The sequence below is a fragment of the Corylus avellana genome, chromosome 4 (assembly GCF_965113065.1).
Source record: "Corylus avellana chromosome 4, dhCorAvel1.hap1.2, whole genome shotgun sequence".
NCBI lineage: Eukaryota > Viridiplantae > Streptophyta > Magnoliopsida > Fagales > Betulaceae > Corylus > Corylus avellana.
The window spans coordinates 3,943,358-3,959,383 of NC_142493.1; the positions used below are offsets into that span (position 1 = coordinate 3,943,358).

At 35.5% G+C, this 16,026-nt stretch overlaps 2 protein-coding genes across 2 annotated transcripts; both read left to right on the forward strand.

Moving 5' to 3' along the window:
- Window positions 1-1,472: 1,472 nt before the first annotated feature.
- On the forward strand, window positions 1,473-5,925 carry LOC132179357 (endo-1,4-beta-xylanase 5-like). The gene is made up of 7 exons (XM_059592061.2): window positions 1,473-1,549; window positions 1,667-1,713; window positions 2,244-2,466; window positions 2,601-2,767; window positions 2,866-2,964; window positions 3,727-4,518; window positions 5,568-5,925. The coding sequence occupies exons 1-7, from the start codon at window positions 1,492-1,494 to the stop codon at window positions 5,913-5,915; spliced, it is 1,734 nt and encodes a 577-aa protein (XP_059448044.2). The 5' UTR covers window positions 1,473-1,491; the 3' UTR covers window positions 5,916-5,925.
- Window positions 5,926-10,247: 4,322 nt separating this feature from the next.
- LOC132179927 (ADP-ribosylation factor-like protein 8a) lies at window positions 10,248-15,130 on the forward strand. Its single transcript, XM_059592741.2, has 6 exons — window positions 10,248-10,395; window positions 11,653-11,734; window positions 11,845-11,877; window positions 12,034-12,155; window positions 14,065-14,226; window positions 14,669-15,130. The coding sequence occupies exons 1-6, from the start codon at window positions 10,358-10,360 to the stop codon at window positions 14,784-14,786; spliced, it is 555 nt and encodes a 184-aa protein (XP_059448724.1). The 5' UTR covers window positions 10,248-10,357; the 3' UTR covers window positions 14,787-15,130.
- Window positions 15,131-16,026: the final 896 nt, after the last annotated feature.

Sequence of the window (16,026 nt, forward strand, 5' to 3'; positions counted from 1 at the left end):
ATGCAAACCCTTGATTTTAGTGGCAGAATGAGTTGTGTCACTGACTAAAAAGGTGTTTTCACTATCATGGATGGGAAATGGTAGACTATCATAAATTGGAAAAAGCAATGCAAGCAAGCAATTGAGAAAAGAGGATTAAGATACAATGAACAGTAACATCCCCTGAGATCGAGAAGGTGACGTGTTGTACGCAAACGCCCTTAACTAGGGACGTGTGAACAGTAAACATCCTTATTCTAGATTTTGCGACCCCCTGTATTTTGATGTTGCCGAAGCATTCTAGGCGTTACCTTTTGAAAAGTAACGTTTTTTACAATAAGGCGTCACTATTTGCACCATTTTTTTTGTAGCGATAGCACAGGAATATGTGAGCGTATAAGTAGGCTTCATCTACTCGGATAGGTGCCTAAACAACCCGATCATGCACCGACTCTTTCCTAAGATAGTTTGTGATTTTTTGCATGCGGTTGGCGTTATCAATTCATTTCTCCCATCATTGCAAATTATTTATTACTGACTAAACAAATTAGAACCAAAGAGAAAACCAAACAAAACAAACAAATTGAAGAGAGAAAGAGAATACAAACTACACATATATTACAAGGTTGGGTAAAGATATTCACCACGCCTGGCGTGCATCAACAGTGATGCACGCCAGGCACAAAATTTTTTTTTTTTATTATTTTATTATTATTTTATTATTTTAATTTTTTTGAAAAAAAAAAAAAAAAAAAATTTGTGCCTGGCGTGCTTCACTGTTGAAGCACGCCAGGCGTGCTCCCAATCACGACTCTACAAGGTTTGGTCTACGACCTACATACATGCATAATACAAATCGCCTAGACGAAAACATGTTATATCATTCTGTTCTATATCCCTTGATTTTTTTTTTGAAAAGTACTTGAATGCTACAACTTTTTATTACAACCCTTTTCGGCTTTTATTATGGCATGGTTGGCATTATTATTTTAGTCATAATCAAATTTAATTGTTTAGTAATTAACGTGATAAATGTCACATTGTTCGTAAAAAATTTGTAATAAAAGTTGCAGTACTTTTAAGAACAGTCTTTATTTTTTTGTACACATGTAAGAATCCGCTAAACGTACAAAACCAACATTATATCTTGAGGTAGTTTAATTAATTGATGGAAGAAATTAATTCTCTAATCAATATTTGGGTCAGAAATTAATCAATTCATTTTGATAATTAACTTTGTACTGATAATAAATACATCACTATCTACATCTTAATATAACACCGAGGAGGATTCACGGGACAACATGGAAAGTCCAGTGTAAGGTTGTCAGTATGTGATAATATTACAGTACCGTTTTTTACTTTTTTGTCTGACGACAAAAATGTTTTTTAATAGAATCTCCACTCTCTCTCTCTCTCTCTCTCTCTCTCTCTATATATATATATATATATATATATTCTCACTTGCTGTTTTGTGAATGCAGTGGAATGCCTTGTTTCTCTCGTGAAGATATGAAGATTTTCACCGACACTCGATTCTTTTGCCTTTCACTCATTTTGCTCTTTTCAGGTCTCTCTCTCTCTCTCATAATTATCATTGAAAACATTCATAAAAAAAAAGGTAAATGAAAGAAAAAATATATATAAAAATGGTAGCTAATATATATTTTCCTTTCAACTAATGCAGGGAACAGCATCAATGCTTTCTCCTACGATTACTCTGCCACAACAAAGGCAAGAAATTTTTGTTAAAAGGAAGGCAAAAGTTTCTAAAGCATGAGAATATATGAGAATTCTTTTCTTTTTTTTTGTTATATGTATTTTCCCATTTTTCCAGTACTACTCGCTTTTCCACCTATTTCACCATATATATATCACCAAAAATGAATGAGTTTCAAGCCAAAGTGGTGAAGTATATGTATATTTGGATGGAGTTTCTCTTATTTTTTCTTGTATTAATGAGATAATAGAGTTAGTGGTGTAGACATCATGCATGCATACATTTGCTATGTCAAAAAAAAATGATTTTCACTTAAACGGGATCCCAGTTGTATGGTAGTTGTATATATAGCTGTTATTTAGTATACTACTATATATACAACTGAGATGACTTATCAGTGAAAATTAGTCATTGATTATTATTATTATTTTTTTTAACATGCCTATTTAAATTTTATTATCATATTATTAAGTTATATAACATTCGTGTAATAATCTACTAAATAGTATTACTCTTTACCAAAACCAAAATGTTAATTAAGCAGTGCTTAGTAGAGCCCCATAGAGCTCAATATGGAGGAGGGATGATAGTCAATCCAGATTTTAATTATAGCTTAGAGGGGTGGACAGCATACAGACAAGGAGAAGTTGAAGAACATGTTTCCAAGGCAGGCAACAGATTCATTGTGGTACACAATACAACACGCCCATTACACAGTTTGTCGCAGAAGGTTCAACTTGAGAAAGGAAAGCTGTATACTTTTTCTGGTAAACATATTCAAATTGTGTTAACTTCAAGAAAAAAATAAAGGGTATTATTGATAGCAGTCAATTGCTGAAATCTATGTAATTTTTAGGCCTTTTTAGAATAATTTAATCAAATGAAGGTGAAAACTTTTCAGCTTGGGTTAAAATCAGTGAAGGAAGAGAGACAGTTTCTGTTGTCTTTAGAACTAGTGATGGTGAACTTGTACATGGTGGTAAAGTCATAGCTGAGCATGGGTGTTGGTCTCTCCTGAAAGGTGGGATAGTTGCAAATTTCTCAAGCCCTGTAGAGATTGGTTTCCAGGTGAATTGTTTCTCCTTCCTTCTTTTGTTTGTTTTGATATTTTTGTTTAAATATTATTTGTCACCCAAATTAGAATGTTTTCATTTTCAACCATGTAGAGCCAAAACACAAAAGTTGAAATAGGGATTGACAGTGTATCATTACAACCATTCACTAAGAAGCAATGGAGATCCCACCAAGAAGAAAGCATCGACAAGGTAATCAATGCATAAAAAAAATATACCTATATTTAACCGAACCTTGTACTTAATTGTGTATATATAGAAGATCTAGGAGGTTTTAAGTTTGTTTTGGCTGTCAGAAAACTTGTCTAAGTGTTTAATTTTATTATGAAAGAAGAATATATGGAACAGCTTCTACAGTCTCTCTCACTTAAAGATTTGATCCTAAAAAATGAAATAAGAATATTCAGTCATTACCTATTAAGTAGATTTGGCAAAGTGAATGTCACATCAAAATCCTCTTTGCTGACCAGCAAGTAGGGCTGAGTCCCGCCCCCTACAAGCGGATTTCAGCCCTATACTGCTCCTGTATCCGTTAACCACCGGGGTCCAGGAGGGGGGAGGGCGCAGATTTAGTATCCAGTTAGTAAGTTAGCCTTTTACAGGGAGAAAAATGAACTGTTCGTATCTACCCCGGGTGAATACGTAATTCAGGCAAAAAAATTGCTAGGAATCTTTTATCCCGTTTTGAGCAACAAGAGAAAAGGAAGTTGAAGCTAACAAAAAGGATTGTGATGTGACATTAAATCATCAATTTGGGCAAAAAAATCAGTAAATAGTTCATACTCCCACAAAATAACCAAACATATAGCAAACACCCAAAGGCAAATCATTCTTACCCTCCATTGCTCACATATATCACATAAAATTAAAATGATATGCACAGAAGCAATCCAAATAGCAATTTTGGAACTTCATTATCATATTTAAAGCTCTGGTTTAATGCAAATCCTGCAGGTACGTAAGAGCAAGATGAGATTCCAGATAACTAATGCAAACAAAACTGCAGTGCAAGGTGCTATAGTCTCTATCAAGCAAATGAAGTCAGACTTCCCTTTTGGGTGTTGTATGAACTACAACATCCTCAAATACACAGATTATCAAAACTGGTTTGCTTCAAGATTTAAATTTACCACTTTCACCAATGAGATGAAGTGGTATAGCACTGAGAAAATACAGGGTCAAGAAAACTACACTCTCTCAGATGCCATGCTAAAATTTGCCAAACAACATGGTATTTCTGTCAGAGGTCACAACATCTTCTGGGACGATCCCAAGTTCCAGCCTGATTGGGTCAAACCACTTTCCCCTGAGGATTTACAAAAAGCTGCAGCAAAGAGAATAAATTCAGTGGTATCAAGATACAGGGGACAACTAATTGCTTGGGATGTTGTCAATGAGAATCTTCATTTCAGCTTTTATGAGGATAAGCTTGGAGAAAATGCTTCAGCAGAATTTTTTTCCACAGCTCAGAAACTTGACCCAAACACAATTATGTTCATGAATGAGTATAATACCATTGAAAATAGTTCGGATGAGAGAGCAAGTGCAGTTAACTACAGAAAAAAAATCCAGGAGATTCTGCAATATCCAGGGAATGATGGCATCATAGCAGGTATTGGTTTGCAAGGCCATTTTGGGTCTGGCCAGCCAAATCTAGCTTACATGAGATCTTCTTTAGACATTCTAGGTTCCACAGGATTGCCCATATGGCTTACAGAAGTGAATGCTGAGAAAGACCCCAATCAGGTATACTTCGATCACAATTCACAAACCTAGTTGTAACTTTTCCATACCTATCCACTAATATATATCTTTGTTCACAAGAGCAAAAAAATAAATATGTTTGAACAATTTCCTTGTGTCAAATGTGCTTGACCAAATTGCACTTGCAAAAGAAAGATAATATAAGCAATGGAGCCTATCAGGGTGTCTGCGAGGGATGACTTTGATACTTAAGTTAATAGTATTTGAGAAAGAAATTGAAACGTTTTAAAAAAGAGTTTCGAGCTGTAGAGGCCAAAAGTCCCTTTTACCTTGTTTAAACTTACCTTTTGTAGTGGTTTGAATGTAACCCCATTTTGTCACATTCCAACTTTTGCATGTGAGTACCTCATGATTGCCTAGGCTTCATCACCCATGACCCCTTAAATCAGAGGTACTAGATCTCATGTAGTGGACTTGGGAATGTTTATTGTGCTTGAGGCGCACTTTACGGGCCTAGATGACTACTGGTTTTGGGCTTTAGCATATAGGTTGTGGACCTGTCGGCCCAATTCCCAACAGTTACTCTCATTTTCCCTTAATTCTCTTGTCTAATGTGGCTAGTTGGATAACGTGAATTTTTGTGTTTAATGATCATTGGGATTAGTGCCATCAACTATCCTTTCCAAAAGGCATTTGGGGAGCGGTTCTCCTTAAAGTAGGGGGTAAAATTGTTCAAAATTTTTTTTTTTTTGGGACAATTCTACCCATATGCTAAAGAGAATCAGTTCTCCTCTAGTTCATTTGGACCGGAGAGGATTTCGATCCTCCCAAAAGCCTTTTAAGAGTGTATTTTAGGTCATTTCTATCATTGCACCTCTGCAATTCCTGGTAGGTTCAATTGCTTACATTTTTTCTACAATTTTGTCAAGTATTTGGCATAAAGAAACTGTTCTAACAAGTTATAATAATAATTATTATTATTATGTACTAAATAATTTGGTTTCAAACCAACAAATTTAATTCTTATGGTATATATGGTGAGTAAAATGCATGATCATTATTGCTGACACATGCAGCTGGTTTGTGGACAGGCTGAGTACTTGGAGGAAATACTAAGGGAGGGTTATTCTCACCCTGCTGTTGAGGGGATCATCATGTTTGCAGGCCCAGAAATAGGTGGTTTCAAGGATATGACCCTTGCAGATACAAACTGGAAAAATACTCCAGCTGGAGATGTTGTGGATAAGCTGCTTGGTGAGTGGGAATCTGGGACCCTGGAAATCACAGCAGATGACAGAGGATTCGTCAACGCTTTGCTCTTTCATGGAGACTACAATGTAACTGTACAACACCCAGAAGCCAACTCCTCCACCTCTCTAAGTTTTAGGGTGACAAAAGATATTCCACAACCAACCATTAATGTTCAAATCCATGCCTGAATTATATATCCTCATTAATTAATAAAGGGAAATTATATATAAAATCCTTAGGTAAACGCGCTTTTTTAAAAAACTCCCTTGGTATTTTTTTTCGGAAATTTAGTCCCTGGGTAACTCGAAACTATAAGAAAACCCCCTACCGTCAATTTTTGTTGACTTCCGTTAGTCTACTCAAAACTCACCGTTTTATCTGATTAAAATATTATTTTTTTTTATTAATTTAATTTAAAAAATTCAATCTTAAAAAAAAAAAAAAAAAAAAAAAAAAAAAAAAAAAATTGAAGGTGTGGTGGGCGCAAGCCACCCCCTTGGGGGTTTGGGGTGGCCCGCAGGCCACCCCTCCACCCATGGGGTGGCCGCGAGCCACCCCTTGGGTGGAAAGGGGTGGCCGCGAGCCACCCCAAGCCACCCAAGGGGTGGCTCGAGCCACCCCATGGGTGGTTTGGGGTGGCCCGCAGGCCACCCCAAACCACCTGGGGGTGGCCGCAAGCCACCCCAGGGGTGGTTCGCCCATCCCATAGGGGTTGGGGGGGGGGGGGGGGGGGGTGGCCAGGGGTGGCGGTGCCACCCCTGGCTACCCTTCAATTTTTTTTTTTTTTTTTTTTTTTTTTTTAAGATTGAATTTTTTAAATTAAATTAATAAAAAAAAATAATATTTTAATCAGATAAAACGGTGAGTTTTGAGTAGGCTAGCGGAAGTCAACAAAAATTGACGGTAGGGAGTTTTCTTATAGTTTCGAGTTACCCAGGGACTAAATTTCCGAAAAAAAATACCCAGGGAGTTTTTAAAAAAAGCGCGTTTACCTAAGGATTTTATATATAATTTCCCATTAATAAATTAACGAATGTTAAACTAATTAATGATTAAGTTATTAAATTTACCTCTTCTTATCAGCTTAAGCTTTTGAGACAACTGGTAATTTAACATGGTATTAAAGCCAAAAGTCTTGGGATCGAACCTTGACTCCGTCAATTCACTCTCATTTAAATTAAATATTCTACGTATTAGATTTCACCTATTAAAAAGGAGTTTAGATCTCGTGACGAGATCCTTAGATATTGTTCTAAAAATAATTTCTACTAATTAATTTATTTTCATCCAAACAATCTTTTTTCATCTCTCTAAACATAGGAATGTTTAGCTAGCTCTAGAGACTAATGAATGTTTAACTATGGAATAAAAGATGTAATTCAAAGTAGAATTCTACAATATTATCTTGTAATCCATTTAGAGAGTACTATATATTGTTTTACTACCCTTGTGCATTATTATTTTCTTGTATAGATATAGACCATTATGTTCTGGCTTAATTTTTTTTTGGAGTAAAAGCATTATTTTCTAGTTATTTTGAGCTATATTGATTGTGGATTTTGTGTTTGCATGGATGTACTGAGCAAAGCTAGATGTAGACAAAAACAACTTCTTTTTTTTTTTTTTTGTTCCAAAAAAGTTACCTGCGCCTATATATTTAGAAGATGTTGGGGTTTATAAAAAAACCAATATGTTTAAAATTCTCTAGCATTTTATACATGTTGATAAATGAATGTTGCTATTTTAACGTCGTTCTTCTAACTATTTACCGCGACGGCCTTATGTGTCGGTAAATTTTAATATATCTTAACGCCTTAACAGTGGGTTTATTATATGTCGTCTTTTGTTTAGTTTTGTTTTTTCAACACCTGATCATTTGCAAACAGCCTTATATTTTGCATTCCCTTCTTTTAGTATTTTCGATGCGTTATGATTGTTTGAATATGTCCACGTTCGAACAACAAATGTGAGAAAGTTCCGTGGGTATAAATCTAAAAAAAAAAAAAAAAAACTCTCTTACATTTGACAACAAAATTGGGAGCTGAGGATATATGGCATTGTCGTCAAAAAGTTGACAACAACCTTTGAGCTCTCCTACCTCTTCAACCAAGTACTAAAACACGAAAATGTACTCATAAAGAAGTTCTAGAACTAACGATATTAACAATGGCAGAAACAACAGATTAAGCATATATCATTGTTCATCAGAAACCATGAATTTCGACGATAAAAACAAAATGTATACAAATTGTTGAAGTCAAATGCATACACATGATGAGCAAAAGCTTCAAATCATCATTATCGTCTCCTCGCAGCAATGAAGCAGGATACAGCTGCCATGATAATGGCCAACCCAACAGAACTTACATCATCAAAGATTGCGGCGTATCTCATTTCCTGCAGATCCCAAAGAGTCGTCACACAAAGCCGCAGCCCGTCGAAAATCTCCAGCAAGATAGCCATCACCCTGCTATAAACAAAACAAAAGAACCAAAAACACACAGAAAATCAAACAACTTTCTTAAAACTACAACGTAGGAAGAGAAACCAAAGACGTGCGTGGGAATTGTTTTTTTGTTTGGTTGAAGAAGTAGAGGAACAGTGACTCAGTGAGAGTGAAAGCTATATGAAGATACATATGAGTTAAAATAGGTTGGATTTTTGCTGATGATCATCACAAAACATTGACGGTGCTTCGAGGATGCTTCGTAGCTCGTTCCTCTTTTTGTCATGGCGATAATTAAGGGCGTGCGGGTCCAATGATTTCACACCTTGTCAGTACTTGTGGTCTCATGGAGTTTCCTTTCTTCTTGCATGGAAACAAAACTAGCTAGAAATTTCGTTGTTTTCTTCATCTTTTTTTATTTATTATATAACATTAATTAACTAGTACAATTTAAATTTCTTATAATATATTAATTATATATACACTTTAAGGAGTCATTTATATCATCTTTATAAGCAATCCCTCAAAAACAAGATATATACCTTAAGTCAAAGGCAACCTATACAACCAAATGGGCCTACGTGAAGGAGACAAATATTGGCAAGCAAAATTAAAAAACCCATTTTTAAATAAATGTGACTTTAAGTCTAATTCAAGGCATAGGGCATGGGGATTGCTTATGAGAAATAGCTGTAAGAATGAAATAATTATTTTTATGGAATAACTATTTTGTTATTTGGTTGCGTCATTATTAGTCAGAATAACAACTATATGCCAAACTGACGAGTGAAAATAACTATTCCACAAGATTAATAGCTACTCCTCCGCCAAAATGACAAATAGTTATTTTTCTTTAAAAGGTCTCGCATGAACCAAATCTTCGATGACCAACCCCAAACCCATCGAGGGTGGCCACGACCACACCAACGTGGTGTTTGAGGGTGGCGCTAACCAGAAAATAGGGTGGTGCTATTTTTGTATTATTTTGTGCAAGGATATTTCAACAAAAAACAATTGCAAAACTCCAATTCTATTTTAATTAAAAAAAAAATGGTCATTCTTATATTGCCACCAATCGAATAAATATGATTAGTTATTCAATTTTAATTTCTTATTTTTCTAATTATTTATAGAGAAATGATATAATGCAATAAAAAGATCATTTTTAGCCCATAAAAGTCCTAGGTGGCAAGAGGCCATGTGCTCCATTCATAATTGCTGTGAAAAGGGATCCTCTCCATTTCATTTGAAATGGAGAAGAGCCATTTAGGCTAAATGATAGGACGTAGTTGTCATTTTCTTAAAAAATGTAGATATTTTTGTCAATTATGTTCCACCATTTAGCCTAAATGGCTCATCTCAATTTCATTTGAAATGGGGAGAATCTTTTTCTAGTTGTTGTGGTCTCACCCACTGATAAACCTATGGTCTCTTGTTATTTAAGACTTTTATAAGCTAAAAAATTATATTTTTATTGCATTATAACATATCTCTTATTTATATTTTCGAGTAATCATCGTTCCAATAATGTACCAAATTCCGCCATACCCTAAATGTTGAAGCTCCACTCAAACTTGAGGGAGTTTTAAGATAAGTCTGCAAGAATAAGAGAAACGTCATAATCTTGTATCCAACTCATCTTGGATTGTTATTTTAGAAAACCAATAATACCCTCACAGTTTGGTCAAAATGTCGGAAGCGCCCCCCCCCCACCCCATGAGACAACCTGGCAACTGCGACACCTCAGGAGATGGACAGTATCTCATTTAATTGAGTAGTGCGAAACAACGTCGTTTATACACTTCCCAACTTCCCCCTTTGTCTTCAGTAATTAACCACAACCAGCCTCATCCCAGCGCGTAAGTGAACCTCACCAATAGCAGACTCATTTTTTTCGTAAAAGATCCAACGCTATTGGTCCGTTGCCCAAGTACACCGCCCACCCGATGAGGCGCGTGGATTAGCAGAGAGGAATATTTTATCTTGTCGGCTTTTTGTAATTTAAAAATTCAATCATCATTATATTTATATATAATTGGATGAATAATCATTATATATTTTCATATTTCTGGGTTAAATAGCGATAAAATTGAAAAACCAGAGCAAAGACTATCACATCTGAGATCAAATTCCCCAATCGAAGCCCTAAGGTTTTCTTTGGATTTGTTGTATTTATCGTTCACAATGGGATTATGGGAAGCTTTTCTCAATTGGCTACGAAGGTAAAAAGTCTCTTTCCCTCTCTCTTTTTGTTTGGATGGTGAGAAAGTGTAGGAAAAATAAAAGAATTGAATTCCGAGTTGTTCATTGTTTGGGAGCTGAGAAGATTGTAACTTAGACTCTGCTGAATCTAATACTTACACACACGAAACATCGCAGTTCATGAGATTGATGAACTTGCTTTCTTTCTTATTCAGTTTTAGATTGTAAAGAAATGGTTGGAATAGGAAAAATTTCCAGTTAGATTAAGCAAATACTATTCGACCTGTTAACTTAGTTTATTTTTTCATATTGAAGTAAAATAGATTCCAAATTTTGTTTCATATTCTGTTTCTACCTTTCTAGTTAACATTATAATAGATTTTTTGGTACATGTTCTTTTTCTTTTTCTTTTTTCAATAGGAAATGAAGTTTTTGGTTGGGTTATGTGATTGGTATCAGGAAAAATGTAGGATCTAAGTTGATGAATGGTATTGAATATAAGCTTGGTCCTTGTTTAATGAATGTCCTTCGAATAAACCTGTGCATTGGTGGAGTTTGGGAAAGGATATGAAGAATAGGTAGAATATATAAGAAGCGTTGATGATAGTTTGGCAGAGTATGAAGCTGGTATGTGAGAGGGAAACTTTAGTAGTTCAATGTCTTTTCGAATCCTCCATATTTATTCTTCCGTTAAGTTACTTACTAAAAATGACAATAAAGGGGTACCATATGAGAAAAATGTTAGGGCCAGGTACTCAATTCTTTAATGTCTGGATGGTGAAAATGTGCTTCTTTATATGGCTTTTTCCCCTCTTAATATTTCATATAATTGAATGGACACTAGTGCTAAAGTAATATTTACCTCTGTCCTCCCTTTTGATAATGAGCATATTTTCGGCTGCTGTTTCTTTTAACAGCTGCTGAAACTCAGCTTTGTTGTTCTCACTAGCATTTTTGCCTTTTCCTCAATGGATTTTATCCTTGGTATTAAATGGCTGGGGATTCCTATGAATCAAGTATACCTCTTCATGTGTGTTTGAGGTAGACTTTGTATAATATTCTGATTCTGGTGCCGGTGTTTATTAGTTGCACACTATGTAGTTGGACGGAATGACATTGTGATTAATTTTATGATTCCCTAGATTTTGCTTCCAGCCTGCCTTTGTGCGTGGAATTGCTTGTGATAACATGTTGTTGCATATTTCATGAGTTAATTTGATAGGTCCTCTACATTGCATTACAAATTTATGCAATAATTTTTCTTTTTCGAATTTTAGTCTCTTCTTCAAGCAAGAAATGGAGCTATCTTTGATAGGCCTTCAGAATGCTGGAAAAACATCACTTGTAAATGTTGTTGCAGTAAGTAAACTATTTATGAGAGGTGTGGTTTTTTTTTTTTTAAAGTTTCTTTTCCTCTCTTTTGGTTTGATGCTGATGGCAAAATTTCTGTTCTTGGAACTTATTTCCAGACTGGTGGATACAGTGAAGATATGATCCCAACGGTGTGTCATCTTCCTTTCTCTTAGAATTTTATTTGCCTCTAATTTTCGCCATAGAAAGATGTCATTCTCCCCAAAAAATTTTAATTGTATTGCCACAAGTTTCTGTTTAATCATCTTTTTAGACATCTCACTTTAGGTATTTCTTTTTATCCACAGGTAGGATTTAATATGAGGAAGGTAACTAAAGGGAATGTCACAATAAAGCTGTGGGACCTTGGAGGTCAACCAAGATTTCGCAGTATGTGGGAGAGATACTGCCGTGCAGTTTCGGCTATTGTGTGCGTCCCTTTTCTATTTCCTTAACCTTGCCTGTGAACCTACAATCTTCTTATTTTTTACTTATTTCTCTCGTAATTTTGAGATGACATCGGTTATAAAAAGGAAAAATAAATTTTATGATGAAGTTGGAATGTTTTATTCTTAATATTCTGTTATATGCATCTTCTTCTTCTTGTTTAGTCTTTTCACAGAATACATCTTCATGAAGCTCTGGTGATGAAATTTTACCATGTTAGTGAATACATTGCCTCTCCCCACCTCCCCTCCCCTTTTTTAAGCATTTCTGACGTTTATAGTCACCATGTATCATGGTTTCACACTTTAAGCTCAAGCATTTCTGTCAAAAGAAATGCCATCATAGGCCCCTGAACACACTTGTTAATATGCACTCTTGTAGCGAAGTACAGGGATTTTTTTTTTTTTTTTTTTTTTTTTTTTTTCACACGTGTTCTGGTAAACAGTGTTTTCTTCCCCTCTTCTGCTACTTGTTCCCGACTGCAGAGTACCATGATTAGATAATGTTGTTGACTTCAAAGTAAAATGCTAGTCTGCTGCTTAAGCTCCAACTATAACACTTTATTGTTATCATTCCTAAAGTGGATGTCTCTTGGAAGGTATGGGAAAAACTGAAGTTTTCTCATCTGTCATAGTGAAAACCTTAGTCTAGAAGCTTCTCTTCTTTCTTATGGGGGTTTATGATTTATACTAGTGGATGTTGCCAAGCTCAAAGGAAGGTGAGTTGATGGGTTTGCATTTTTCAAAACCTAGCTGCCTCCCTCTTCCAGAGAGACTCTCCTTCTTGCACTCCTCTCCACTTTGCCTCCCTCTCTTTCTGCCTCCAACACCATCTTCTTTTGTAGTGTCAGCAAGTCTAGCCTTTTTGCCAACTAGATCTCCCAAACCTGTTTCTCCTCAGCATCCAGTCCTGCTTCGTCTCCCCTGTCGACGCTCTCCATGGCAACCTTGGGATCCTCACCCTATTCATGGTTGTCGTATTGTTCAGTATCTCCGAGACCACCGACGAGCTCCTTTGTGTCCATCTCGCTCTCCACCATTCGAGCTAACAACGTGACATTGACGATAATCCAGTCTTAAATCGACAATCTGAGATTTGCTGGAGACCATAGAAGTAGCCAACAGGAAGAGTTGCCATCGGATCCCATTTATCAGATCTCCTAGTCTTGTCATTAGTTTTTCAGTTTCACAACCACATTGAGATACTTTATAATTACCAAATTACTAATTGCCACCTTTTGACCCATTAATAATGTCACATTTTTTTTATAAAAAAAATTCTGATTCTTTTGCTTTGTTGACATTTCTAAAACCTTCATCAAGAATTAGAAACAACAATTATTCTTTTCCCTCACCCATCCTATACAACTTTTATGGCCACCATCTTCGCAATGTTCCTGTTTCTCATCTTTCTATTATGGATATCAAGAAGAGCCAGAAAATTGCTTGGAAATGGACACTTCCACCAGAAGTTTGTGGCGCCTGGCCTGTGATCGGCCACCTCCACCCCTTAGGAAACTTTTAACTACCCCTTATAATCGTGGGTAACATGGCTGAAAGATATGGACTAATCTTCACTATCTGCTTGGGTATGCATGAAGCTCTAGTAGTAACCAAAAGATCTGTGCATATTTTAATTTTAGGGTCCTGGATAAAAGTAAACAAATTTTACATGGCTATGTACTTTTTCTTGTGCGATAATTTATTAAAAAAGCAAAAGAGAATTTCCTAAGTGCACATAAAATATAGCTTTTCTTTACCTTTTTTTTTTTTTTTTTTTTTTTTTTTTTTTGTATTTTGTATTTTGTAGTTGATTAGTTTAGATTATAGCTTGCCAATCCACTCTAGTTTTTTTGTCCAACAATTTCTTGCCTTGATCTTTGCTTGTTACAGGTATGTCGTGGATGCCGCTGATTATGAGAATGTACATGTCTCAAAAGGTGAACTTCATGACCTGTTGAGTAAGCCTTCACTTTATGGCATTCCCTTGCTGGTACTGGGTAACAAGATTGACAAACCAGGAGCTTTGTCTAAAGAGGGTCTGACAGAGCAAATGTAAGTGCAGAGTCTAGAAATGTTAAAATGGTCTTTTGGTGGGCCGTCAAAATGAGTATTTTTTAAATGAAATGGAAAGTATCCATTTAGTGTAAAATGAAGGATAATATTTAATGTTAAGACAATATTACCCTTCATTTTACACTAAATGGATACTCTCCATTTCATTTGAAGGAGAGTATCCATTTAGTGTAAAAAAAAAAAAAAAAAAAAAAAAGAAATGCTTGGTCACACTGTCATGTAAAAATTAAAATGAGAGATTTCCCTCCCCAATTTTGACCAGCTACAAAATATCAATGTTTCTCATATTTTAGCCAGCAGCATTGAGGATAGAGGAAACATTAAATAGTGCATAACAAATTGTCATACACGTGGCTTTTAAGTTTTTTGTTTTTCCTTTGTAAATTCTTTGTAATGTTGAAAATGGTGTTCCTCCATGCAGGGGGCTCAAGTCAATTTCTGATAGGGAAGTTTGTTGCTTCATGATTTCTTGCAAGAACTCTACCAACATTGATACAGTTATTGATTGGCTTGTGAAGCATTCTAAATCAAAGAATTGAGTCTCAGCTTCTGTTCCTTTCCTGCTGTCATTCATCACAACTAGAAGAGAGATGGATATGAAGCTGGTTGAAGTGATTTCGGCTGTTTTCTCTAACTGGGTTTACTACTGATCAGTCTGACCATCCTCTTTCTCTCCTTGGTTTCAGTTACATTATTTAGACAACATCTGGGTTCTGGTGCAGGTTGTCTTGATGTTGGCATTTCTTGTATATATTATGATTGGTGTGTGTTGTAATGTAAACATGCTGCAAATCTTGTGGTTTTGGAAGGGATAATAGCTTTTATGTATTCTTTTTTGTTAGGCGGCTTTTTATGTATTCATCTTTGGACGAGTTTCACTTCAGGCTCGCAGGTTTTGATGTATTTGGTCTTATAGTGTATAAACTTTCAGATTGCTGCACTAACAAACGGGGATTTAATTAATGGAATTATATTAAGCATTTTTTTTTTTTTAATGGAAGCGGTGCCACTAGGCCAACTGGCGTCAGTTGCCTTTGCACCAAATTGCGAGCTTCAGCTTGTAAAGTATTCAAGCAGGGCAACGAGATTTGTGGGTCTGATTTGTACCTTTTATTATAAAAATGCTATCCAAGTCAATAGCATCACATGGGCCATTTCTATTGGTCAAACCACTTTTGGCTTGAATATGGCATTGCCAGGATTTGAATCCACAATTAGCTATCAAAATTGCATACGATATATTTAATGTGAGAGGGTAGACGAGTCTCTCACCTGCTTGAGCAAGTTTTTGAACAGCTCGAACAGGTACTTGAGCAAGCAAGGGATCTACTTACTCTCTTACATTAGTTGTCCATGTAACACGCACCCAATTTCGATCCTTAAAACACACACACAGCCATGCTCTTGCCTTCATCCGATGATGTGTGAGTTTCTTGTCGTATTCCAGATTAAAAGTCTTTCAAGCCAACTTGTCTCTCCCTTTTAGTAATTATTTTGGGTTTGCTTCTTTTTGTTTTGTTTTGTTTTTTTTTTTGGTTAAATGTGTTGCTTAAATTTGTTTCTGTTAAGACAATATCATATTTATATCCTTAAAAAAAATTAAAAAAAAAAACTCCAAATACTTCAATATATCCAAATCAACAGATGCTGATTTGTGGAAATCTAATGCATTACTTTATTCACTGATGAAGATTCTTGTCAGCAATAAAATGTATTTGGATATATTGAAACCCTCTGCAGTTCTTAACTTAGGTAAGGTCTTTTATGCTTAGTTTATTT